Source organism: Calonectris borealis, chromosome 8, assembly GCF_964195595.1.
Source record: "Calonectris borealis chromosome 8, bCalBor7.hap1.2, whole genome shotgun sequence".
NCBI classification, from domain to species: Eukaryota; Metazoa; Chordata; class Aves; order Procellariiformes; family Procellariidae; genus Calonectris; species Calonectris borealis.
Window position 1 is genome coordinate 6,388,414 of NC_134319.1, and position 23,799 is coordinate 6,412,212.

The window sequence follows — 23,799 nt, forward strand, 5'->3', positions numbered from 1 at the left end:
AGTACGCCTTACACAAAGGAGATGTAGTTTCAGCGTTACTCAAAACAAGCAGTGTGCACTGAAATGACGGCTCTGATTCGCATGTTGGGAGGAAGGGTAGGTTCCCCTTGCATCAGTGAGATTTGTCTCCAGTTACCAAATGCCTGGAATTAATCCAGTGTAGCTGCAGCTTTTATGTTAACTTCATCGGAGCAAGGGCTGACAAGAAAGCCATCTTTATAACCCAAAAAGGGTTCTGGCTTTTAACGCAGAGAGATCCGGGGAAGTTGTCCATGGTAAGCCCAAGGCAAGCTCTCAACTCCCATCCAAACCGTGCTTCAGCCGCCGAAAGCTGTTGCGTAGTGGAGGTGCTTCTGCCCAGCGTGGGGCTGATAAAATAAGGAGTTGCTTTCTCCGGTCGCTCTCCGTACTTTGGCCTTAGCTAGGAATACGGAGAAAATATTTTCCTCGGGTATTACATACTCTGAAAACCTTACTTATATACCTCTTGCTTTAAATATTATGCCTTTTTGAGATTTTGCTAAAAATCCACCCAGCCTTTTTGCAAAGGCCTGAAGTAAAACTTCACGCTCGCTTTGGAAAAGCGACGACTTTCTGCGTGAAAGCTGGGACTGTTCCTTTAAACGCAACCCCAATATGTCTGGGTATTTCAGCACATATGGGCCACGATGGTTAAACCCTACCCAGCTGGCCCGGCCGTTCTGCTGCGAAGCCTCCGTCTTTGTTCGTGGCTAAAAGGGAGGGTGGTGAGAGACGGAGCAAGCTGTGAATGCTGCGGGTTGCAATCCTGCAAAGGCAGGCTGCAGGCAGAGCGGGAGGAGGAGATGCATGCGGGGCCGGCAGCCCGGCTTGCGGGGACGGGGGGGTCTTTGCGAGACGTTCTGCATGGGGGAGACGATGTCCTTGGACATATGAACTTGAAGGGGCTTTTAAACCGCCCGTGGGCACTTTGTTCTCTATTTTCTGCCCTTCTCTCCCTTCCCCCTCCCGCCTTTTGTCATTTCTCAGGCTGGCTCTCTCACGAGTCCCCTCTTCCCAGCCTGTCCTCCGTGGGGACAGCCCCTTGTGTGGCGCTTCTGCAAAGGCGGGGACCTGGGATGGAAAGGCTCTCGGGCAGGATTTTCCCTACTGAGGGAAGATGAGAGGTTTCCTTCCCTTTGGAGGCCCGGGAAGTACCCCGCGGTGGCACTTTTATAGGGAAATGGTGGCGATGCTGTCGATTATCAGGGGATCTGTGGCGCTGGAGGTGCGCGAGCTCCCTGCAGGGGTGGGTGGCCGCTGCCAGGCCTGGGCAGGGGCTCGCACCCTGCCTCTCCTGCCGGGGCAGGGGTGCTGGCTGGATGCTCCGGTGCTCTGGCTGCCCACCGGGAAGCCCCAGCCGCCCGTGCAGCGCTGTGCCAGGGAGAGGGGCTTCGCTTCGCTTCCTTTCTTCTTTCTTATGTGCAGCCTAAATACCTTCTTAATTTCATCTCATTATTTCCTGCCTAAATAATTCCCGTTTCTCCTGGGGGCCGTATTTAAACCTTTGATCTTCTCTGAAGTCTCACAGTCCTGATCACATCCTTTCTATTTAAATGAATCAAATGCCTTTTTGACTCATGATTTATAAATTTGCCCACAGAGGAATAGAGGCAGCCCCAATACGGCATGCTTCGAAATCACCCACCGTGTCTCTGGCCGGAGCCAGAGCACCCTGGGCTGACCCAGAGCACCTTCGGCCAGACCTCCGTGTGGAAGGACCTGCCTGGCTCCTCTGCCACGTCTCGTCCTCCCCCTGCCTCCCTCCGCCCTCCCGCCCGGCTCTGCCGGCTGACAAGCGGTGTTGCCTGGGCTCAGGCCCAGCCGGGGAATGGCGGTCCACAGGTCAGGAGAGGGTGAATGTGCCGGTGGTTGATGGATGCCGTCTCCTGGGAGGGGGGCACAGCTGCTGCGCTGCACAGCCCCGGCCCCCCGATCTCCTGGGGGTATCGCTGATGCACGGCATGAAGCGGGACCGCAGAGCGCAGCTGGAGGGATGGAGAAGAGCGGCCGCGTAGGTACCGGTGTCCCAGACGCTGGCTCCGTGCTGGGAGGTGCCTCAGCACTGAGGCCGGCGGTGGAAGGGCTGGAGGACGGTGGGTGTTGCCGGAGATGGATGCAACGAGGATGAATGTGTTGCTCCGTCATGCAGCGACGGAGAAGTCAGGGAGCACGTTGTCCCCGAGGCCGGGGGATCGTGGCAGGGAGGGCTGAGCACTCCTCCCGGCTGAGCCGGGGCTGCGGTATGGAAATACCCAGGAGGGGCCCCTGCACCGCGGGCTGTGCTGCCAGACCTCCCCTGCCTCTTCGCTGGGGGTGCTGGCCCCGTGTGTGTTGTACAAGGCACAGGGACAGACCTCCTCTTCTCTTCCCATTAGGGAAGCAGCTAATTAAGCTCTGCAGTGTCCCTGAGAGGTCGGCAGGAGATATGCCAGCGTTGCAGCCATCTCCCAGAGCCTGCACCAGAGCGGGAGCTTTACACCGTGCCCCGGGACAGGGAGGGCTGCCTTGCATCTCCTTGTTTGAACGTGTGCTTACTCCTGGTGCTCGTGGGGTGACGTGGTGCCCCAGGACGGACACCCCGATGTCCCCTGCCTCAGCTGGGCTCAGGATGGAGGGCTCCTGACTGGGATGCCCCAATGCTCCCGCCAGCCCTCGGCATGGCTCCGGCAAGGCTGGGCAGCGGGGAGAGAGCCTGTACAGATATTATTGTTGTTGTTATTAGCCATAAATATACGCAGGCACTTAACGACCTTGGCATGGAGCATTTCCTGGGGATTAATGACCAGTTGGCGTTAACGGTCCTTAGCCGCACCTCGGGCCATCAGCTCCTCCCAGCCCATCATTAATCCATAGGAAATGTCTCAAGCATTGATCCTCATTGCTTAATTAACAAATGCAACTTGTCTCCCCGCCTGAGATTTACAGATACGCGCTGCTTCTTTCCCCGCTGCTCTGAAGGTGACTTTTTTAGCACAGGTCCCTCGCACCGGGGGACCCTCGTGGGTTTTTGTTTCCTGGCATTCATCTGGGTGTGGGTCACGGCAGCAGGAAAGTCTTTTCTCTCCTGGGTGGGAGGGAAGGAACTGAAACGCTGCTGGGTTTGGGGTTTCTCCAGCTAATGTGGCACCGCACGAGGAGCACATCTTTCCCACCGACGCCAAGGCTTGATTACCTTCAGCCAAGTGCATCCAAGAGCTTGGGCGAGAAGGAGCGTGAGCCAGCATGGAAGAACATGGTAATTCTCCAAGGCCTTAGCAGGTTCCATAATAATCAATGTTTTTTGCCCGTGAGTCACAATTCATCTCTAATCTTCCTCGGGGGAGGCGGGATTTGCTGTCTTTAGTGCTGGCAACTGCCACTTTCCCGGCTGAGCATCCCGCTGAGCCTGGGCACTCGCTGCGGGGATGCTGACCTGGCAGCCAAAGTGGAGACGCGGCTGCCTTTAAATCCCATTCCCTGTTTCTCTAGCCTTTACCACCGGTTGGCTTTGTGCAGTGGGTGCCGCAGTATAAATCATGTTAATTCCTGAGGTGCTTTTCCGTGGTAAGTCTGAAATTCCCATTTTGGTTCGCTGGCTTGCCTGGTGAACTAAATTATTTTCATAGCCCCTTCAGGGCATATTGTCAGCCCAGACTTACTGCCGTTATACACCATATCTGAAACATTAATATCTCTTCTAAATATAGTGTATTGACAAGGTATCTGGTATAGTGTAAATCCTTGGGACATTTGATCCAGATCATTAAAACTGAGTGAAGGAAAGGAGGAATAGATCAAGTTACCTTGCCGCTCTTAATTCAAACAAGCGATGAATTATTCATTCCGCTATTAATTCTACAGTCCTTCCGCTTTTTATTTATTTCTCTCTTTATTTATTTTTTTTTCTCCCAGATATAGACAGCTTCGAAAGGATGCTCGGGTGCCGGTGAGGGGAGATTTGCCTGCCGGAGGATGGGGTGCCTGGGGGCGGGCTGCCTGGCGGCGCTGGCCGTGCTGTGCGGGGCTCTCGGGGACGCTCCCAGCAGAGGTAAGAGCCCGGTCCCAGCTCCCAGTGGGGACCCCGGGGCTGCTGGGCATCCGTGGTCCCCGGGGAGGAGAGGGCTGTTTGCGGATGCTGCAGGGGCTCTGGGGTGCGAGCGGGTCCCAGCTCTCAGCAGCTCGCTCAGGCCAGGGGCCCCCCGGCTTGGCCTGGGGAAAGGAGCTGGGATCTGCGGTCGCCGTTCGCGGCGGCAAGTGTGGGCCACCGCCGCGCGCTTGAGTTTCTGCTTCGTGCTTATTTTACTGAAGATGGCAGGTAGGGGTTGTCCTGTTGTGCTGTCCAGGTGCTTCGCTGAAGCCTTTGTTAACTTCTGGAGTTGCACACGCCAGTATAAATATATATATATATATACACACATGCACTATATACATACACACATGCACATACATATGTGCATGTATGTATGCGTGTGGATGTTGCTGTGCATGTAATAAACCCCCCACCTTACCTGGATAAAATGCCCCCGGGACGCAGGGCAGGGTCAGCAGACAACACAGTAGTTTGGGGGGCAGGGTGGGCCAGGTCAGCCCAGTAACTCGGCTACACGACCAATACCCCCTCCACCCCTGAAAACGGCAGGGCCTTTCTCACAAAAAGGCTGCATCAGAAATCAAACCCCATCCCGGCCCCGGGATGGGTGCTCTGAGGGGCAAGCGGCTGCCCCGCTGCCTGGTGCTGCCTGCTCACCCCCCCTGCCTGTACCCACCTGGGTTTCCCGGAGCACCCCGAGGCACCCAGCCCTTAATCCATCAATCTGCCTGCCCCGTGGCTACTCACCCCTCCCGCGGGCTCCCCTCTTGGATATTTATTTCAATAACGTTATTCCTTTAGCACCAGCCCCATACTGCTTTATTGCCTATCCCCAGGAATTAGCAAGGTGATTTTAGGAATTAGCAAGGTGATTTTAGCTCTGGCCAGCTCTGCTGCTTGTGCCGACACACACACACGTACACCCCCCCTTACCCATTTGCCGTGGTGCTGCATCATACGCGGGACCCCCCCCCCCTCGCCGGGAGGTCACCGCACCGGCGAGCGTGATGAAAAGCAATGCGCGCTGGCTGACTATTGATTTGCCATACACTTGGCCCAGATTGATGGCAGCGAGCGCCCAGCCTTGCTTGGGAACCCGCACATGTCTCCCGGGGGCTACACCGGGTCTGTGTCCCTCCCAGCCATGATCTATGTGCCCGCTGTATCAGCCCCTTCACCCCAACCCTAATCAGACCCAGGGGCAGGTGGCAGCCACCCCCCCCCCCCCGCCTTATTTTATAATAACCATGTCTCAGTATAAAGATTTCATTAGAAAATCGATCCCTACATGCATAACTCATTGTTAAGTGCATCGAGCCCTTCACCCCTATTTCTCCCAGCTTGAATTTACGGATACTACCATTACGTGGAGGGAGCACCCTCAGCAGGAGGCTCAAAGCTGAAGGGCTGGGCAGCCGCGGCACCGGCGAGGCTGGAACCGCCGAACGATTAAAACTCACTCCCTACTTTCTTTTTCCCAGCAAGAAATGGACGGGGACGCCGTGCCATCACCGGCAGGACAAGCTCACGGGCACGGCTGAGCCACGGGGCAGAGCGGGAGCAGCGGGGGGAGAAGGGGGTTACGTGGAGGGATGAAAGGTGATGGGGGGTACACGTGTCCTCCAGGGAGAAGGGGTGGCTGAGCCCAATGGTCTGCAGGGCACTGGTAGTGCTGGTGGTGGGATGGAGCCGGTGCTGTGCACCCCGTCTCCAACCTTTTAGGTTTCCACTGGGAAGGGGACATCACATCCACCTCTGTGTCCCCCAGGCATCAAATGCGGGGGAGTGCTCTCAGCACCCTCCGGCAATTTCTCCAGCCCCAACTTCCCGGGGCCATACCCCTACGAGACAGAGTGCACGTGGCTGATCGTGGTGGCCGAGGGCTCCTCCGTCCTGCTCTCCTTCAGCCACTTCGAGCTGGAGTACCACGCCGCCTGCGCCTACGACTACCTCCAGGTCTACAACGGGGCTGCCCGGGACCGGGGCAATCTCCTGGGCACCTTCTGCGGCCGCAGCCCCCCGCCACCCTTCTCCTCCGCCTGGCACGTCATGGCCGTCGTCTTCCGCTCCGACCGCCACGTGGCCAAGCGCGGCTTCGCCGCTGCCTACCGGAAAGGTAGTGGGGAGGGATGGCGGTGGCGGAGCATCCGTCCATCTGTCCTTCCCCACCATCCTCATCATCTGTGCTTCCCCGCAGATGCCTGCGGCGGGCAGCTGACGGGGCTGTCCGGGGAGATCACCAGCCCCCGCTACCCCGAGAGCTACCCCAATGACGCCGAGTGCCGCTGGAGCATCGGGGGGGCTGGTGGCGGCGGCCCCCTCACCCTGGTGTTCGCCGACTTCCAGGTGGAGGGGAGCCAGGGCTGCAGCTTCGACTACGTGGCCCTTTTCGATGGCCCCACCACCGCCGCCCCTCGCCTGGGACGCTACTGCGGCAGCACCCACCCTCCCCGCGCTGTCTCCTCCACCCCGCACCTCCTCGTCCTCTTCAAGTCGGACTTCAACATCGGCGGCAGGGGCTTCAAGGCCCATTTCTACTCCAGTGCGGGGGTCTCGGGGTGGTGGGGCAGTGGGAAGGATGTGGGGACGGGTCCCTGGGGTGGTGGTGGTGATGCTCTCCCTCCCGCGGCAGCAAGAGGAGATGATAGCGGGGGGGATCCCTTTGGGGAGAGCTCATGAGATGACGGTGTGAAGTGTAAACCACCACACAATGCAAATGGCATGGTTGTGGCTATCCCAGGCCCCGGGTTGTCTTTCTCTTGAGCAAGAGCTGCCCTTCTCCCTTGCTCATGCCATTCCCTGGGGATATGGGTTTTCCCCATCTGCTCATGTAGGACTTTGGCCACCTTGGGCGTTGCCATCCCCCAAAACTGATGGGTGACCGTGGGTGTCTAAACGCAAGGCTGGGGAGCAGTGAGGTGGAGGGCAGAGCATGCTTTAGCAATAAAACAAGCGATCGCTCAGCCGCCAGCTCCTCCACGCCCAGGGGGCTTCAGGTTTGCTTTCATGTTTTCCTTTCCCCATTTTCCCTGAGCAGGCGAGTGCCAGGAGGTGTTCACCGCCATCAAAGGGAATTTCTCCAGCCCTCAGTACCCCAACTTCTACCCCAACAACCTCAAGTGCCAGTGGAGCATCCAGCTGCCCCCAGGCTACCGGGTCAAGGTCTTCTTCTTGGACATGGAGCTGGAGGGTCGGAGCAGCCTGACAGGCGGCTGCGACTACGACCACCTGGCCGCCTTCGACGGCGGCACTGAGAGCGGGTCCCTGCTGGGGCGGTGGTGCGGGCGGGAGAGCCCGGCGCCCGTCACCTCCCGCCGCAACCAGTTGCTGCTGGTCCTCCACACCGACCGCAACATGGCCAAGAGGGGCTTCTCCGTCGCCTACGTGGGAGGTAAAGTCTCACTTGGGTGCTTCACAATGCTTTATTTCCATCGGGACATGCCCGAGCCCGGGTAATTTCCAAAAGCACCATATGGTGAAGGGTCTGCAGGAGCCCAGCACGTGGCTCTGTAGGGACAGGTTGGAGAAGATGCAGCTGATGAGCCCCAGCTCTCACAGAATGCAACACGCACGTGCTCCACATCATGTTTAATATTCAGGAGATGCTTTCCAGCTTCTCCTCCATGTGTCTCTGCCGCTGCCGTGCTCCTGCTCCTCTCTCTGAAGGAGAGAAAACCCAGGGAGTTTTTAGGGGACCAAAGCCCCAGGGGAGGTGACCAGCTGAAGCATCACAACCCCGTTCTTGGCTCCGCAGATGCTCCAGCCCTGCCAGCACACAGCTGAGCCGGCAGACATAAACCGCGTCCTCTCCGCCGGCAGCAGCACCGGAGAGGCAGGACCCGCAGGGCACAGCGCTCCCAAATCCGCCCGGCCAGCCCTGCCCGGCACCTCCCCGCCGCCGGCGTGCCCCGTGTCCCAGCCAGTGTGTCCACAGCCGGTGGGAGGAGCGGTGTGTAACCTCTCTTGCGTATTTGCCAACCTTTGCACCTCAAAAGCCGGCGTTCATTGTATTTCAAGATAATTACACCTGAGCAGACCTGTGTGTCAGGGATGATTCAGACAGGGGCAGCCTCACCGGCGGGCTGGAGCCGGAGCGGGGCTGCCGGACCGGCGGCACAGGAGCTGGGGCTGGCTGGCCCTGGGTTTACGAGCTTTTATCCCTCAGCAGCAAAATCATTCTGCATTTCCAGTGTAGCAGAAGGGATTTGGGGCTATGTGGCTCTAGGAGAAAGAGATGGGATGGAGCTTTGTCCTGAGCCTCTGCAGGCTCTGGAGGGAGAGAGGTCGTACCGGACATCTAGTAGGGCTTTAGTGTGCACAGCAGGTCTGTCCCTGTCCTTGTCCTGCTTATTTCTTACTGTTTTACAGCAGTGTGCAGGGAGACAATCGCTGTGCCTGGTCATGGAGAAACCCCCTTCCCGACGGAGGAGCTTGCAGGCAGATAGATGGGATGCTAGCTGAGGGACGTGGCTCCTGCATCCCCGGTACACGCTGCCGGATGCGTGTTGGGGGAGGACAAAAGCTTGGACATGAAACCGAGCTTCCTTCCATAAAGCTAAGGCTGCCTGCTATGTTTGCCCGGTGATTCGGGCATCTGCTCGCAATTAGCAGCCCGCGTGGCACATCCAACCGCCCGCGCTCTGCCAGGAGAGCGGCTGCTCTCACCGGGAGGCACCGGCCTCTCCCCGCCGCCGGCTTCCTCGGGAGCCCTTGGAGGCAAAGGGGCACCTCCGCCTCCACACCCACAGCTCTTCAACCATGCAGATATTTTCCTTTCAGCCTCCACATCCACACCCACAGCTCTTCAGCCATGCAGATATATTCCTTTCGAGCCCATGGAAGGGCGTGACTTGGGCTGGGCGTGTGTGATTTATGGCCATTTGAACAAAAGCCGTCACGCCAGGAGAGAGGATCCATTTTCTCCTCCTCCTCCTCTTGATCTAATGCACTTTAGTTATTTGGTAAATCTTCTAATGGTTTTATAATGCACTAAGTGAAGTAAAGTGACACTATTTTTTCGTATTGATTTTACTGCGTCTTACCAGTTTCATAAAGCCAAGATTCAGAGGGAGCTGGAATAATTCAATAATTCATACTGCCCAAGTGGTTGGTTCAAGCTGACGAGGATTAACTTTAAAGAGGGGGGCATTTTTCCCCCTGCTCCTTTCCCTGCGTGGATGCTTTCTGCACCCAGAGGGGCCAAATACGGTGCCAGAGGGAGAGCGATGGAGAGGGGCTGGGTTCCCCATTGCCCCCCTCCTCTTCTTGGCATCATGGGCAGCTCAACAGCAGCTCCCTCCACACACTGTTCGCCAGCTCCCCATCAAAAATAACGTTCCAGGGGTGGTGGAGGGCCGGCGATGCTTGGGACAGGACCTGGGCTGGGCCATCCCCGGGAGGATGCCCCAGGGCTGGGGACCCGGCTCACTGTTCCCCAGGGACCATACGGCAGCCGCGCAGCTGCGTCACCCCAGGGCAGGCGTGGGGTGCCCCCGAGGTGCATCTCCTCCCTTTCGTCGCTGTAAAAGTCTCTCTCGCAGGGGTGTTGTGGTGCATAGGGGAGCTCTGTGCCCATGGAAAGCCATCAGCAAAGCTCTCATGGTCTAATCCCGGGCAGCAACTCAAATGTTTCGCTGGCTTTGCAATGATGGAGAGCGGCTGCTCTCACAGGGTAAATCCTTCCTTGCTTATGGCAGGGACGGTGATGGTGTGGCCTGTAATGGCGCTTGGGTGTCACTCGGAGAGCTGGGAAGGAGGACGAGGTTCGAGAGGGATTTCCACTGAGAGGGTTCTCTCCACTTCACTTGTACCTTTTTTTCTGTCCCAATAGTTGTGCCCATGAACGTCAGCTGCACCCGGACGGACTTCCACATCCAAATCCCCGTGCCATCCCTGGCCCAGCTGGAGAGGAATAGGATTTATTTGGGGACCCCCTCCTGTGCAGCCCAGGTGGTTGGTGGGAACTTCAAAATACACACCAGGTTCGACACCTGTGGTACCAAATCCCAGGTAAGCGGTCGGCAAACCTTCCTTTAAAGCAAGCTGAGTAGATGGTTAGCCCCATGCTGGTCGTACCAGCTGCAGAAAGGAGTTCCCAGTCCCTCTCTCATCTTCCCAGTAGATGCTGGTCTGATTCATGGCCAACTGCCCTCCAAACCCCTGTGAAAACGAGCTGCACAAAGCCCCGACGAGCCGTGACCCTTGTCTTGCAGAAACGCAACAACACCTCCGTCATCGTCAGCACCCTCTACATCGATTTTTCAGCGGGCGACCAGGAGGACATCCACCAGTACGAGGTGCAGTGTGAGCCGAAGAGGAAGGAAGCCTCGGTGACCCTCATCGCCGGCCCCAACACATCCAGGCTCAGCCAGGCAGAAAACCTGGTGGATGCCCAGCAGCAGGAGGGGAGAGCGATGGACGCCCGTGAAATCAAGAGCCAGGACACCAGCGACGTCGTCTTCATCAGCATCTGCATCCTGGCCGGGCTCCTCATGGTCATCGCGGTGGTGGGGCTCGTGCTTCTGTAGGATGCTGCTCCCTCAACCTGTGATGCCAGCCCTGCTCGGGGTGGAAACGCGCCCCAAAATCTCACCCTCACCCCAGGTTGAGCCCTAACACAGCTGCCTGAATGGAAACACAGCCCCAAAACAGAGCCTGAACCCCACCTCCACCTCCTCCCAGTGCCTGAAAAATCTGGGCAATAGGCAGCCGTTTCCATTCCTGATTTGTTTTCCTCTGTCTCAATCTGTCCATTTGGCTCGGGAATGCAATTCTTGCGCTTCCTAACTCTTCCCACACCTGCTTCAATTTGTTTTCCCTCTGGTGCTGCTGCTTTCGGGAAAGTAACGTTGTTGGCCGATGGCTGCAAATCATCCTGTCAATTATTTCTAGCTGAATTCTTGAAGGTACAAACCATCCCCAAATATAGCGATATTCCCAATAAATATTTTCCAGGCTCTTTCCGTGCTCGGGGGGGTATCGTAGAGCTGTGTTATAGGTATCTCCACTTGGCAAGTATGGATATAACTCATGTAGATGCTTCCAGGCAGTGTTTCTGTATGCCCGTGGGCGATGTGACGAGACGCATTCGCCGGGTGCCCTGGAGCTCCTCGTTTGATCTTCGCACGTCGTGTAACCCACCCGTTGCTCGCAGGACTCACCTGAGCGCTTCAGCCACCAGCAGCTGGAGGGAAGGAGAACAATCTCTCTTCTTCGTATTTTCCTCCTTTCAGCATGCCCAGGTGCCCACCGCTGTGAGCTCCGTACCGGCGTCTGAAACCACGGGCACGGAGGTTTGGGTAACCTTTTAAAGATGGCCTCGGGAGGGGCTGGCTCCCCTGGGACTGACACATTTTTTGCTGCCAACCTCAGTGACACCAGACCTCCACCTTTGGTCCTCGCAGACGGTGAGCTCAGCAGCCGCGAGCATGAAAATAGGAGTCCTGTGGTCACCTGCACCTCCAGAAAACTGGGATTCCTCCCCAAGAGCCCCGATGCTACTGACTGCTGGATGGCCAAATAACCCCCGCCTGCCTCTTGTGCCGCGCCAACGCAAAGGAAATTCCCTTTCAGCATGGCGCCGGGGGCGGCTGTCACGGAGCGGCCCGTGCTTGTCCTGGCGCGGGGCAGAGCCAGCGTATGGCGAAGCCGACGTGAAACCTCGCTGCAGAAGCCGGGTGAACGCAGCCCTGGGAGCCTGGCGTAGGGGTCACCCACCCCAGCCTGTGTAAAACACGCTGTGGTGCAGGGAGAGATCTTAAAATGTCCAAACGTGGTCATTCAAAGACAAAAAATGGAAGTTGAGGGCAGCGGGTAATCCAGGAGCCCTTTTTTTTGGCAGCACTACCTCCCGAGGGGAATCCAGCCTAAGGAGGGTACCGGTTGTTCCTGCGAGAGCATCGCAGCGCGCAGCAAACCCCTCCGCTGCTGAATCCACCCGCGGGACTTTTAGCGGGGGCCAACAGGACGGTCCCAAAGCTGAGAGGCTTTCCTGACCCACGTCCTGCTTCCCACGCCGGCTGGGACAGGTCTGCACCCGCTGCTGGGCACCAGAGGCAGCAGCAGGAAAGGCAAAGGATGGGGATCAAGCGGCTTTTCCTCTCGGTTTGCGCCAGCCCGCGGATGCCTAAGAGGGTGTTTGGGGAGGGAAGAAGGGACAAATCTGCACGTGCCTCCTTAACGAGGAGCCTTCGTTATCGGAACCGGGGTTGATTCGGTGTTTGTTGGTGCAACAGGGCGGCAAATGCGAGATTTCTGAGTGAGATATTTGCCAGCACTGTTAAGCTCCATTAAGGCAACGTTTTGCGAGCGTGTTGTGTACATAGACGGGAAACAAGGCCAGACCCCCCTGCTGCCTGCAAAGCCTTGCTGCCAGTTAATTGCTAGGTATATAACTGTCAGCTTGAGACGATAGTTACAAGATTTGACAACTAAAGAAACTTAAAGATATAATTAACCTTCCTGGCAGCCCAGATTTTGCTGGAACAGGTGAACGCTGCAGCCCGCTGGTGCCTGGCGGGGAGCCCGCAGCACCCAGCAGCATCCAGCCCCTCGCCCGCAGGACGGGCACCTCCTCGCCCTGCCTTTTGCAGGGAAAAAGGCTTTTCTGGGTGGCTGTTGGTGGTGCACTCAGATAAGGAGTTGGATTGATCCCAGAGTCCAGCAGCAATATGGGCCACTGCTGCACTCACCCCAGGGAGGGTTTCCAGCTCCGGCTCCGGTCCGAAGCCGACCGAGCATCCCCGGGCGCAGCGCTTGCCTTCATGCATCCCTCGGGATGCAGGACGGGCGCTGCGGGAGCAGCTCCGCTCCACTGAGCCAAGGGGTTCCCCAGCACCCCCGGCGCCGCAGGGTGTTACCCGGGGGCTCGCAGCCGGGATGATTAACGTGACTTGAAGGCTTACAAAAGCCCTTTCCCGGCTTGTTCCTGGACGCGTTTGTAGCTGCATCTGACTCCAGCCAGTCATCCTCCTCGGAGCGAGGAAAGCCTCCCGTGCTCCCCGAGCCCCAGCCCTCCTCGGCCTCCGATCATGCTCGGGCATGTCTCAGCCTCTCGTTTTCTCCATTAGGTTTTGGCATCCAGTCTCTCCCCGCCCCGCGGGATTTTGCTCGCTGACATCCCCTGTTAAACCGCCCCTTCCCTGATCTACAGGGCCCTCCCTTTCTGTTCCAAATTTGACACCCTGGGAAGCTGCTTCTGCAAAAAACCTGGAGGTGTCACCACCAGCGCTGGCCAGGAGTCCCCCGTGCTCTCAGACACCCAACACCACCGAGCGAGAGGATCCCAATTAAAGCCATGCTGGGCAACGTGGGGTGAAGGGGACATCATGGGGACAGAGGTAACACCTGAGTTTGGGGCCCCAACCATCCTCCTGGTTTGGTGGCCGGGATGTGGGAGCACCACCTCTCTCCAGTTAATGTAGGACTGGTTTCCATCCAAAACGGCAATGGCCAAATGGCTCACAACGTGCCTGCGGCTTTGCAAAGCCCCCCCAGCCCCCTGCGCTGCCCGTGATAACCCCCTCCAGATTTCCAGCCCAAACCTGCTCCCGGCTGGTTTATCCCACTTGCCTCCGCATCCTCCGCTTCCCAAATCGCCCAGTAGCTTCCCCAGGTCCTTCCCCCCACCCTGTCTGGGTGTCCCCCGGAGGGTTTCCCTGCCGTCACCCTGCTGCTGCTGAGCGTGGCCACGCCATGGACCGGGGCAGGGCTGGCACCCACAGCCGTTCTCCTTCAGCAAGGACGTCCGTCCTCGTCCCTGCGAGTGAAGACCCCAGCAGCACGGGAGGTGGCATCGGGACAGCCGGGAGGGGAGAAGATCCCCGGTGAGTGGGTGCAGAGTCCCCTGGCTGGGCACTGCCCCGGCTGGGGAGGGAGCCCAGCCGGGGAGGGGGACGGTGCAAGCCCCCAGCCTGGAGAGAGGGACTGCCCGGGTCATTTTGTGAAACAAACCCTTTTGCTCATGTAAAAGCTGCTCAGATGAGTTGCAAACAGATATCAGGAATCCATCAGGGCTCCTTCCCCTCCGCCATGCCCACGGCCCTCACGCATCGGGCCTCAGTTTCCCTCGTTGGTGTTTGTCCAGCACTTCCCAAGCAGGCGCAGAGAGCAGCGGGTGTAGGCAGCGCTCCCATTACTCATCTGATTATTTATTTAGAGCTTGATGATTTGATTGCACCGGGCTGAATGCAGCCACTCCATCTCCTGGCTTCGCTTATGGATGTGGAGTCGCGTCCCTCCGGAGCAGACAAAGGCTTTGCTGTTCTGCGGGAAGGAGAGCCTCCGTTATCTCTCTGCGAGCGCCTGCATGCAAATCCGATGAAGGACGATCGTTGAAAATTGTAGATCATAGAAAACAGGACTGGAAGAGCCCCCAGGAGATTGCTTGGTTTATTCCTCTCCCTCCCTGGGGGAATCGCTTCTATCGGAGAGAAGCTGGGCTAAAATATCCTAAAAATCCCAGCCATGCTCTCTGTGTTTTCTCTGTTTACTGGGAAGGTTTTCCCAATGTGTCACACTGGTGGGATGTGCTGATGGGGGATGTGCTTTTGTGCTGCTGCGTTGAGCAAGTGCAACAGTGGTGGAAGCACCCCAAAATGGGCACCGCTGCCTGCACAGGACCCCGCTCCCCCTACCCAGGGCCAGCCCTGGGGTGCTGGGCAGGACGGGGCATCCCACCAGGGCTCCCAGCAAGCACATGGTGTCATGATCCACAACACGAGGGTCTGGCAGCCTTGGAAAATCCCACCTGCACCTGGAGCAAGCCCCTTCAGGTGCAGGCGGCCGTGCCCTGATGGCCACAAGCAGCCTGGAGGAGCCCCTGGGAGGATGCAAGCTGGAGAGAGCTGTGCCCAGGCTTGCACAGAGTCCCTCTGATGCCCCCAAAGCTGCGGGCAGGCAGGTAGGGCACCGCGGGGCTGGGAAGGAGCATGGTGCAGGCAGGGTGCCAGCTTCCCTGTACTGGCATCGCTGCTCTCCAGTTCCCCTGGAGCCACCCGGCGCGAGGGAGGCGAGAAGCCGAGCAAGCACTGCGGCTGGGTGAGCTCTGGGGATCGCTTGGGACTGGGTGACCCCTCGGTGGCCATACTGGAGCCCCCCAGGGATGCTGGCTCTGTCCCTGCAGTGCAGGGTAGAGCTTGGGGCTCTCTGGTTGCTCGTGCCCGGCTGCCTGGCTGCACGCACCGTCGGGGTGCTGGCGTGGGGAGAGGGACGGGGCTGCAGGTCAGGGGCTGCAAACCCAGCCCTGGGGGTCACCGTGCGGGAGCTGGCTGTTTGAGGGGCTTCTCCTTTCCAAAGCAATGCTTCGGCTGTGGCAGGTAGCTCGGGTCCCTCTCCTTTCAGGAATGCTTTGTAGACCCCAGGTTTCCACGCTTGGAAAAAAAACAAAGAATGTCCCGATGCTTTCTTAAGCAGAAGCATCGCACATTCCGCTCGCTTGAGATTTATGTGGCCCGAGGGGCGCGGTGAGATTCTGCTGACTCGTGCCTTTCTCTTAAAATGAAAATAAAAGGGCCGGCGTGTTACCTTGGTGGCTGCAGAAAGAAAAAGAAAAGCTTCCTGAGCACCAGCTGGGTGCTCACCCCTTACCCTTCGGTGGTTTATTCTGTGTAATGCTCAGTAAAGTTTGCTGCGGTGGTGCCAGCGGTGCCCGGGGTGGGAAGGGGAGCCAGGACCAGGGCTGGCCCTGCTGCCGTGGGGTGCGTGTTCTCGCTGCGGGCGCCGGCGGTCCCCGAGCTCACGCTGGCCGGGGCGCTCCACTCGCTCCAGAAGCCGTTCCCCTCCGCGCTTTTGCAGCGAACCATCAGGACGTAGGTGGTGTCCGGCCTCACGTCGTAGATGTGGTAGCTGGTCTGCTCCCCCACGTCAGGCTCGTGCTGAGAAAGAGGGGGGGAAATGTATTTAAGTGACTCTCGCAGCTCTCCTCCGGCAATCTCTTCCTTCTCCCCCTATTCCTCTGCTCAGAGGGTCATTTGTGTATTTTCGGTTTTTATACTCGAGTCCCACAGTCTGGGACTGGGGTGCAGAGAACTGGCAGACTTGTGACACCCAGGGAGCCCCTGCTGGAGCTGAACCCCATGTCTCTGAGCGGTGCTGGTGGCGTGCAGCATTGCACTCCCTCCGTGGGCATGAGCCCTGCTGCTTCGGTGAATAGTTCGGGGTTTTTTTCCTTATTCCCAAGCGCACCCCATGGCTGGGAGCGTCCTCCATCCCCCCCCAAAATCCCCCAGCCCCAAAAGCGGTGGTGTGAAGAACTGGGGAGCGGCTGATGGTGGCACCAGCCACGGAGAGCTGCTTGCAAGCTCCTTGCTCCCCGTGCAGGACGCGCGGAGCGGCTCCGGACGCCGAGGTTGGTACCACCGGCAGCCCCTCGGCAGCACCGCCCGGCCAGCCCGAGTCCGCCGCTGGGGCACGGCTGAGGACCACCTAGCTGGGAAGTCCCGCTCCGACCCTGCTTTGGCTCTTTACCTCATTTTTCCCTTTCCCCAGGAATATGAGGCCAGCTGGGCTCCCCTAATCTGTTCTCCCAGTTCAAACCTGTGTCCTCTCCTCAAATGGATTAAATGGATGCAAATGGATTAAATTAACCTTTACGGTTAATTTAATAGTAACTGGCCCTGGGGCAACAGCAAGGGCAGTTTGTGGGCTTGCACCAGGAGCAGCTTTGCTGCTCCTCGGCGTAGTTTTCTCCGGGGTTTGGTGTTTAAGGCCAGAAGGCCCCCAGCCGCTTTTGCCACCGAGCTGGTCACGGCTCCCCAGGACCTTGGCACGGACGGGTGTTGCACCGAGCGGGGGGCTCTGCGCCGGGAACGACGGAGGACTCACCACCCACGTGCCGCTGCCCAGCTCCCGGTACCGCAGCTGGAACAGCAGCGGGAAGTAGGAGGGGGCGATGCCCGGCGGGTGCTGCCAGTCCACCGACAGGTAGGTGCCCCAGCCGCTGGCCGTCACGCCCCGGGGGGGGTCCGTCTTGGCTGCTCGAGTAGGGGGAACAAAACCACGGGGTCAGCATCAGCCGTGGGCAGCAAGGGGCTGCTCGGCAGCTTCCCCCGAGCCGCCGGTGGTGGATGGAGGACAGGGGTTTGTGTTGGAGAGGGAGACCCCCCCACCCCACCCAGCCCGCACAGTTAGGTGCCACCAGCTTCACATGCCTGCTCCCCCTCTTCCCTCCCAGCACAGTGATGGACTCACCGATGTCCCCCGTGTTCACCAGCAGCCTCTCGGACGCCCAGCCCTCCGCCTCCACCCAGATCTCGTACGTCAGGTAGAGGCAGAAGTTTTCCCGGCTGAAGTAGCAGGAGTTGGGGCCGGCGGTGATGTAGTCTTTGCACTCTTCCACTTCTGGGGCTCCCCTGCACCCCAAAGAGGCGGTGAGGATGCCGGCAGCCCCCTCTCTCAACATGTGCTAGGGCCAGCGGTGCCCCCAGCCCCCCAAAAACACAGTGGGTACGAGGCGAGCGGCCCCGTGGAGGTGGTGCTGCTCTGCACCCCAGCGTTGCTCCCCAGCACGAAGCCACCCCGCAGCCTCCCCTTCTATTTGTGGGTGAAAAAACAACTCAGTGAACACCTCCCCAGGCCCTGCTACGGGAAGGGGGTGAGCCATGGCATTTCGGTACCCCCTGACGCCCAGGGGAGTGGGGGACACCCCCCCCCACCATGGGTTGAGCCACACCACCCCTCCTCTCGGCTGCTCCGGCTCATGGTGGCTGGTGTTCCACAGCTGGGATAAGGTTTCCAGGCTTTCTGGGACTTACCTCATCCTGTACCAGAGGCGGAGGGAGGTGTTGGCCGGGGCTCCGTCCCACGGGAGCCAGCGGCACCACATGTGCTTGGGGTAGAGCAGGACGCAGCGCACGCCCGGGTGGCTGGGCACCCCTGCGGGAACGGAGGGGACAGGGAAGGGGGGACCGTCAGCCCCCTCCATAGCCCTGCGTTATGGTGCCTGAGCGTGGGGGGGGGGGGTGACAGGCCTCGCCAGGTCCCCGTCCTGCACCCCGGAGACAAGGCGGGCACCTGCCTAAACGGAGATGGGTCTGGGATGGAGCTTGCTCCCTCATCTCCCCACGGCTTACTGGTCCCAGTTGCCCAGGCTGCCTGGCCATGCTCTGCACCCAGTGGGAGAAGGGAGGTGTAACCAGTTCGGAGCTGGCAGATTTTGCTGGCGGGATGATCGGTGTGAGCAGTGTGTTGGCTGCCAGGAGCATGTCCCTCTCTTTGCCCTGTCCCCAGGATGGGGACCGTAACATCTGCAAAAGGGGCAGGTGGGGACAGAAACCTCGTCGGCCGTCCCAGCAAAACCTGCCGGTGGGTGCGAGCGCCTCCAGCCCTGCTTGCAGGGGGTCACTGGGCTGCAAAACCGGGACTTGTTTTGGCTCCCCAAAAAGGGGGTTATTTGTTTCTAGATCTGGAGGAAGGATCGATTTGTTCCTACACGGGAGCGTATAAAAGCCAAAGCACAAGCAGGATTCCAGGTATTTTTCTGCCCTGGCTGCGCCCACGGTTTGGGCAGGTCGCTTTTGCTTGTGTTTGAGTATGTAAAATGGGAAAGGAGCTTTGGAGAGCCGGAGCAGTAGAAAGCCCTGAAGTTATTTTCTTGAGCCGTGTGGCTTTCAGACCTCACTCCTGGGATTCTTTCCTTCCCCATCGGTGACTCACGCCCAGCCTTCGGCCACCCACTCTCCCTACAGCGTCCCTGCACGGACTGAAGTCCCGTGACGCCGCCCAGCGACAAGGGAAACGGGACCCTCCAACCCCTTTGGCCTCGGTCCCCCCTCCCCGGCAAACCAAAGCCCCTCTCCGCAGGGAAGCGGCTACCCCTGCCCCTTCGGGTGGGCGATGCCAGCAACCGTGGGGGTGTCTCTACCTTGGGGATCCAGGTACCCGCCGGAGACCCCAGCCGTGGCGGCACAGATGAGGAGGCAGTAGTCGAGCAGCCCGGCCATCTGGGGAAACGTAATGGATCAAGCATATGGACAATTAAAAATGCAATGATGGCATTTACCGGGAGTTGTTTTCCCAGCTTATTTTAAACTCCGTTTCCCGGCCGTCATGGCCCCGGGGACAGCGAGGTCTTCCTCCCCTGCTCGCGGGGGTTTTGGCACACGGAGGCTGAACGGGGCATTTGCTCCGTGATGTATGGGAGAGTTTAGAGCTGGATTTTGAGCTTATGGCCATGCCCCTGCAGCGGATTCAGGGGGTGCGGATTGGACCCTGGCTCCCCTCTCCAGCTGGCTCTGCCCATTGCAGCCCTCCTCCTCCTCCTCCTCCATCCATCCAGGACAGGAGCGCAGTGTTTGCAATGTGAAGATTTTAGCTTAGGCAAAATATTGGCCACAGCAGAAATAGTTTTGGCTTTTTTTTTTTTTTTTTTTTTGCCATTGGGGCTGGCTGTGCTCGAGGAACAGCGTTTGTCCATTATAGGGGCAACCTTTACAGGGAGATATCTGGTTGCTATATAATAATATGTAATTAGCAAGGATTATCCCATAATCTAGTCTAATTGACAGAGACCGTGGATGTTGCCCAGTGGACTGCCAGCAGAGCAATTAGAGCATCATTAGTTGCAGCATAACCCTGGCACGGGCTTCCCTTCTCTCCATCCTGTGGCATGTCAGAGTCCCTTCGTGCCTCAGTTTCCCCTCCTGTGAAATGCCAGTACATCCACCTGAACGGGGGGGGATTTATCCTGCAGTATCAGCACCTGTGCAGATGGGTGTTTAAACAAATGCAGGAGGGCTCTCCAGCCCTTGTGGTATCCTCCACAACAGGATCTCTGCTATGGGAGGCCTCACTCATTAACATTAAAAACACTTAAAAAATGTCGCAGCTATTTAAAGCAGCAAGGGAGATTTGGTGCTTCTGGTGCTGTGAGCTGCATGGAGGAGCAAGGGTTTGCTGGCTGCGGCCACAACACCGATGTGTTTCCCTCCCTCTACCTCTTCTTTTCTGCTTTCCTCCGTCCCTCCTCTGCTCCAGCCCCCAGTTTCTGCTCCATCTTGTGCTCCTGCCCCGTGGTGTGCTAACAAACCCCGGGAGGGAAGTTCCCGGAGCCTACTTCAAATGATCAGGGCTCCAAAAGACATCGGTGGCCGCTCCTTACCTTAACATCTCTTAATCGGGGGCCAGCCTAGCAAACCCTTCGTATTACAGGTCTGCCAGGGAAGCAAACGAGATCTAAAAGTTTGGGTTCTTTGTGCAGAAACCTTTGAAGAGCCTCTTAAAAGATGAAAAATGGTGAGCCACTGCGCACTCTTTTTTCTGAAGGACAGGGAGGGTCTTGTCTACTCCCGTCTTCTTTCGCCCAAGTAATTTGCAGCAGGACAAAGCTTTCCTTAGCCGTGCCTGCTGATGGGGAACGGAGCAAGCTGTCGCCTGGTGCCTTCCCAAACTTGCTTTTCAGAAGCCAGGGTCAGAAGTCAGCTCTGGCAGGGGTGAATTCCCCCTCCATCCCTCCCGGTGCTGCCCCGAGCCCACCCTGCATTCCCCAAGCACCAGCAGCACAGGCAGGGGAGGAGAGCAGGAGATGCCACCCACCTCCAGAAGGTGCTTCCCTCCTCTCTTCGCAGGGTGCAGCAGGATCTCTATAGGTCCATCGGGTTTATGTACTCTTTCACTGAAAGAAATCTGTGGGCTGGGCTTAATCTGGTAAAAAAAGGGAAAAAAGAAGAACCTTTTCTCCAGATTGGGTGGCTTCTTGATTTAATATTTCCCCCGTAAAAAGGGAACCAGCTATTTCAAAGGCACCATGCCGGAGAAATCTCACACAAGGGAGCCACCGCTCAGCCCTTTCATCCTCCCTTTTAATCTAAAAGGGTTTCCCCAGCGTGAAGACAGGAGCTTGTGGAGAGTCCCTGCCTTTGTAACGTGTCTTACCGGTACCCTGCGGCTGGTCTGCACCGCACAGCGGCTGCCAAGTAAAACCGGAGGAGAAAGAGCAGAATTTAGGAGAAATGCATGCCTGGACCAGTGAGGCCAAATTTTAGGATGCGTGAGGGGCCCCTTCTTCCCCCAGCCCGATGTGTAACCCATGTGGTGGGGAACCCAAGCTGGTGAGGGTCCTGCAGGACCCCCTGTGAAGGGTTTACCATAAGCAAACTATAGCAGATCAGATGTTTCAGAGCTAGTGATGCACTCCATAGGGTTGAGGTGCCTGTGCCCATCCAGACTCTCTATTTCAAGGGATTTCCAGAGGTCACACGGACCATGGCTAGTGCAGACCAGCTCACAGCGCTGGGAACCGGCCACCCCTGGCCTCCTGTGATATCCACAGTCTCCCCGCTGGCTGCACTGGCCGGGGGGGAAGGGAAGAATGGGCTGCGCTCGGCTTTAGCTGGAGGAGTAGCAAACTGCTTCCTAGGCATATGACTAGGCATAAATAAATGCAGTTGTGTAGGTAACATGATTGCTCCAAGGGGAGAATCTGGTCTTCATAGCATAATTAAAAACTTGATTACTGTCAGGTATCGAGTATCCCGTTGTCACATTCAGCAACGGTCTTTGGGAAAATGAAGCCCTATTTTGGCCTATTGCTTTTTTGTCTCTATTTTTGTCTTCCTTCCCCACCTTCCTTTCTGTTTTTGTCCTTAAACATTCCCTTGTTCTCTGCATTTCATCCTGTGCTGCAGGTCTCAAGTCCAACCCTCAGGGACCTTTTCCAGCTCCTCCAGACAGCCAGTTTTATGCAAAGCTGAGTCTGTGAATCTTCAGCCCAAATGATACTGCCAGCTTTAATATCGAGTTGCAAGAGCTGGACCCAGAGCTATATGCTTAGGTCCCTTCGAAAACAAGTTAGGCAAAAATATTAGCCATAAAATAGAGGAAACTCATAAGAGGGTTTTCTCCTGGTGTGCAGTAATTCTGCATCCCTGCAATTAATTCCCAAAAGAAAAATATGTGGCACATATTGAGCATGAAGTTAAAAAAAAATAATCTTTTCTGCAATGTGTACCTTAAAGAGCTGAAGGTATCCGAAGTAGAACCAACCAACCAAACAAAAAATCTTTCTTCCCTGAAGGCTGCTCTGAAAAGGAAGATGTCAGGGACCAGGAGAGGGCATGGAAAAAGTCACCTGGAAGATACGGGCCTGGCAGAGCTTTGCTTATATCCCAAAACAGAGTCTGATGGCTTAGGACAGACTGAGTTGTAGTGTGTGTGGAGCAGAAGAGCTCACATGCACCTCTCCGTTGTTCCACGCTGTCTGCGGACTTGGGGCGGCACTGGCTGTCCCACGCAAAGCCCAGCTGATGTTTGGACAGCCTGTAAGGTTACAGCGAACGGATCTCGGACAGCGGCTGGTATCTCTTTTAGCTTGCACCGCTTCAAAAGGGAGGATGAGATGCGGTCAGGTTGTAGTTTTGCTTTTTTTTAAATACACCTTGAGCACACGGCTGGCATTCCCCACCGTCCTCCCATTCCTCCAGACATTACAAACCACACAGGGGTGCTCTGGGCCGCGGCAGGTCCTTGTTTGTATCTATATTGCTCTTGCTTTTAAATTTTACAGTGCTGTGTCATGAATGGCATCCTTTCCATGGGACTGTTTACTCATAGGAGGGGAAAAAATCATCCACATCACTTTCCCCTCTCTCAGTTGGTTCCCAGGGCTAAACTGTAAAAACAAAAGTGGATCTCGCTGAGTTGCTGTTTTCAGAGTAGAACTGCCGTCGCTATAGAGCAGTTCACTTTCAGACAGCCATTGTCCTCAGTTGTTACCTGCACTGTGCATCACAAACAATTTGGGTGATTCCTAAACCTGTCTTGCAAACCAACACAAAGCACAGCGTAAACTGGCCATCTGTTCAGATAAGCCAAAGTTCTCCAACTGTATCTGACCTGTGTGGGAAACTTCTCTGGCCTGGCCTTCAGGAACCGAAGTTCCTCATTTTTGGGATTTTTGCTTCTCACACATTACCTAAATAGAGAAAACACAGCCCAGCACCAGGAACAGAAAGCTGAAAATAAATACCGCAGGTCTTGGCATTGCAGCTCTGGAAGCAAAAGCTAGGTCGTTCATCGATCCTGAACCCCTTCCATGACAGTCCAGGATATGTAAATTCAATTACAGCTGTGCAGTTCGAAGGTATTTAAATGGGAAATGGAGCTGATTACTCATAAGAAATAAATTGAGGGTTTTCACATCTCTTGCTACAGCCTGGTCAACAAGTGCTAAGTCTTCATTGACGTATTATCCATATAGTCACCACCCATATAGCTGCCAGTTTGTGTCTCATACTGTCTCCAACACACCTAACCTTAACTTTATACAAATGATATGTCTGTATGTCAGAGCACCACCGTTTTCAGAAAAGCCAGCTGTTTGAAGATACCTTCACAATGTGTACAGAAAAAAAATGGTCTTGCCCTGGCCCAAGCAAACGAGACAGGTTTGAAATGTTTTCAAGAGAACCTGCAATTATCTAATTAAATTTATGGAGTTCAACACCTCAAGTAAGTTTTGGGCGTTTCTTTAGCTTTTAGCGTCCACAGAAGAAAGAAGTATTTAGCAGGTTCACATAATGACAGTCAGTCATGTTTCAGGGTAAGATCTGAATAAAGACTAATTCATAGTTTTCCCACTGCATTATTTGTCCTTAAGTGACTCTTCTGAAATAAGAGTGCTGACCACGACTAATCAAAAGACACTTCCTTACGGTATATTAAGACTTCAACTCCCATGACTGTGAATAGGCAGGTTTCACTCATCCCCATATTTG

General features: G+C 56.7%; 1 protein-coding gene and 1 long non-coding RNA gene across 2 annotated transcripts; one reads left to right on the forward strand and one right to left on the reverse strand.

Moving 5' to 3' along the window:
* The first annotated feature begins 3,754 nt into the window (after positions 1-3,754).
* On the forward strand, positions 3,755-10,976 carry CDCP2 (CUB domain containing protein 2). Its single transcript, XM_075157030.1, has 6 exons — positions 3,755-4,048; positions 5,859-6,206; positions 6,288-6,632; positions 7,128-7,481; positions 9,921-10,099; positions 10,303-10,976. The coding sequence occupies exons 1-6, from the start codon at positions 3,973-3,975 to the stop codon at positions 10,615-10,617; spliced, it is 1,617 nt and encodes a 538-aa protein (XP_075013131.1). The 5' UTR covers positions 3,755-3,972; the 3' UTR covers positions 10,618-10,976.
* Positions 10,977-17,370: 6,394 nt separating this feature from the next.
* LOC142085240 (uncharacterized) lies at positions 17,371-19,030 on the reverse strand. Its single transcript, XR_012674590.1, has 3 exons — positions 18,951-19,030; positions 17,842-17,962; positions 17,371-17,439 (listed from the first exon to the last, which is right to left on the reverse strand). It is a non-coding gene; the product is annotated as an uncharacterized LOC142085240 (long non-coding RNA).
* Positions 19,031-23,799: the final 4,769 nt, after the last annotated feature.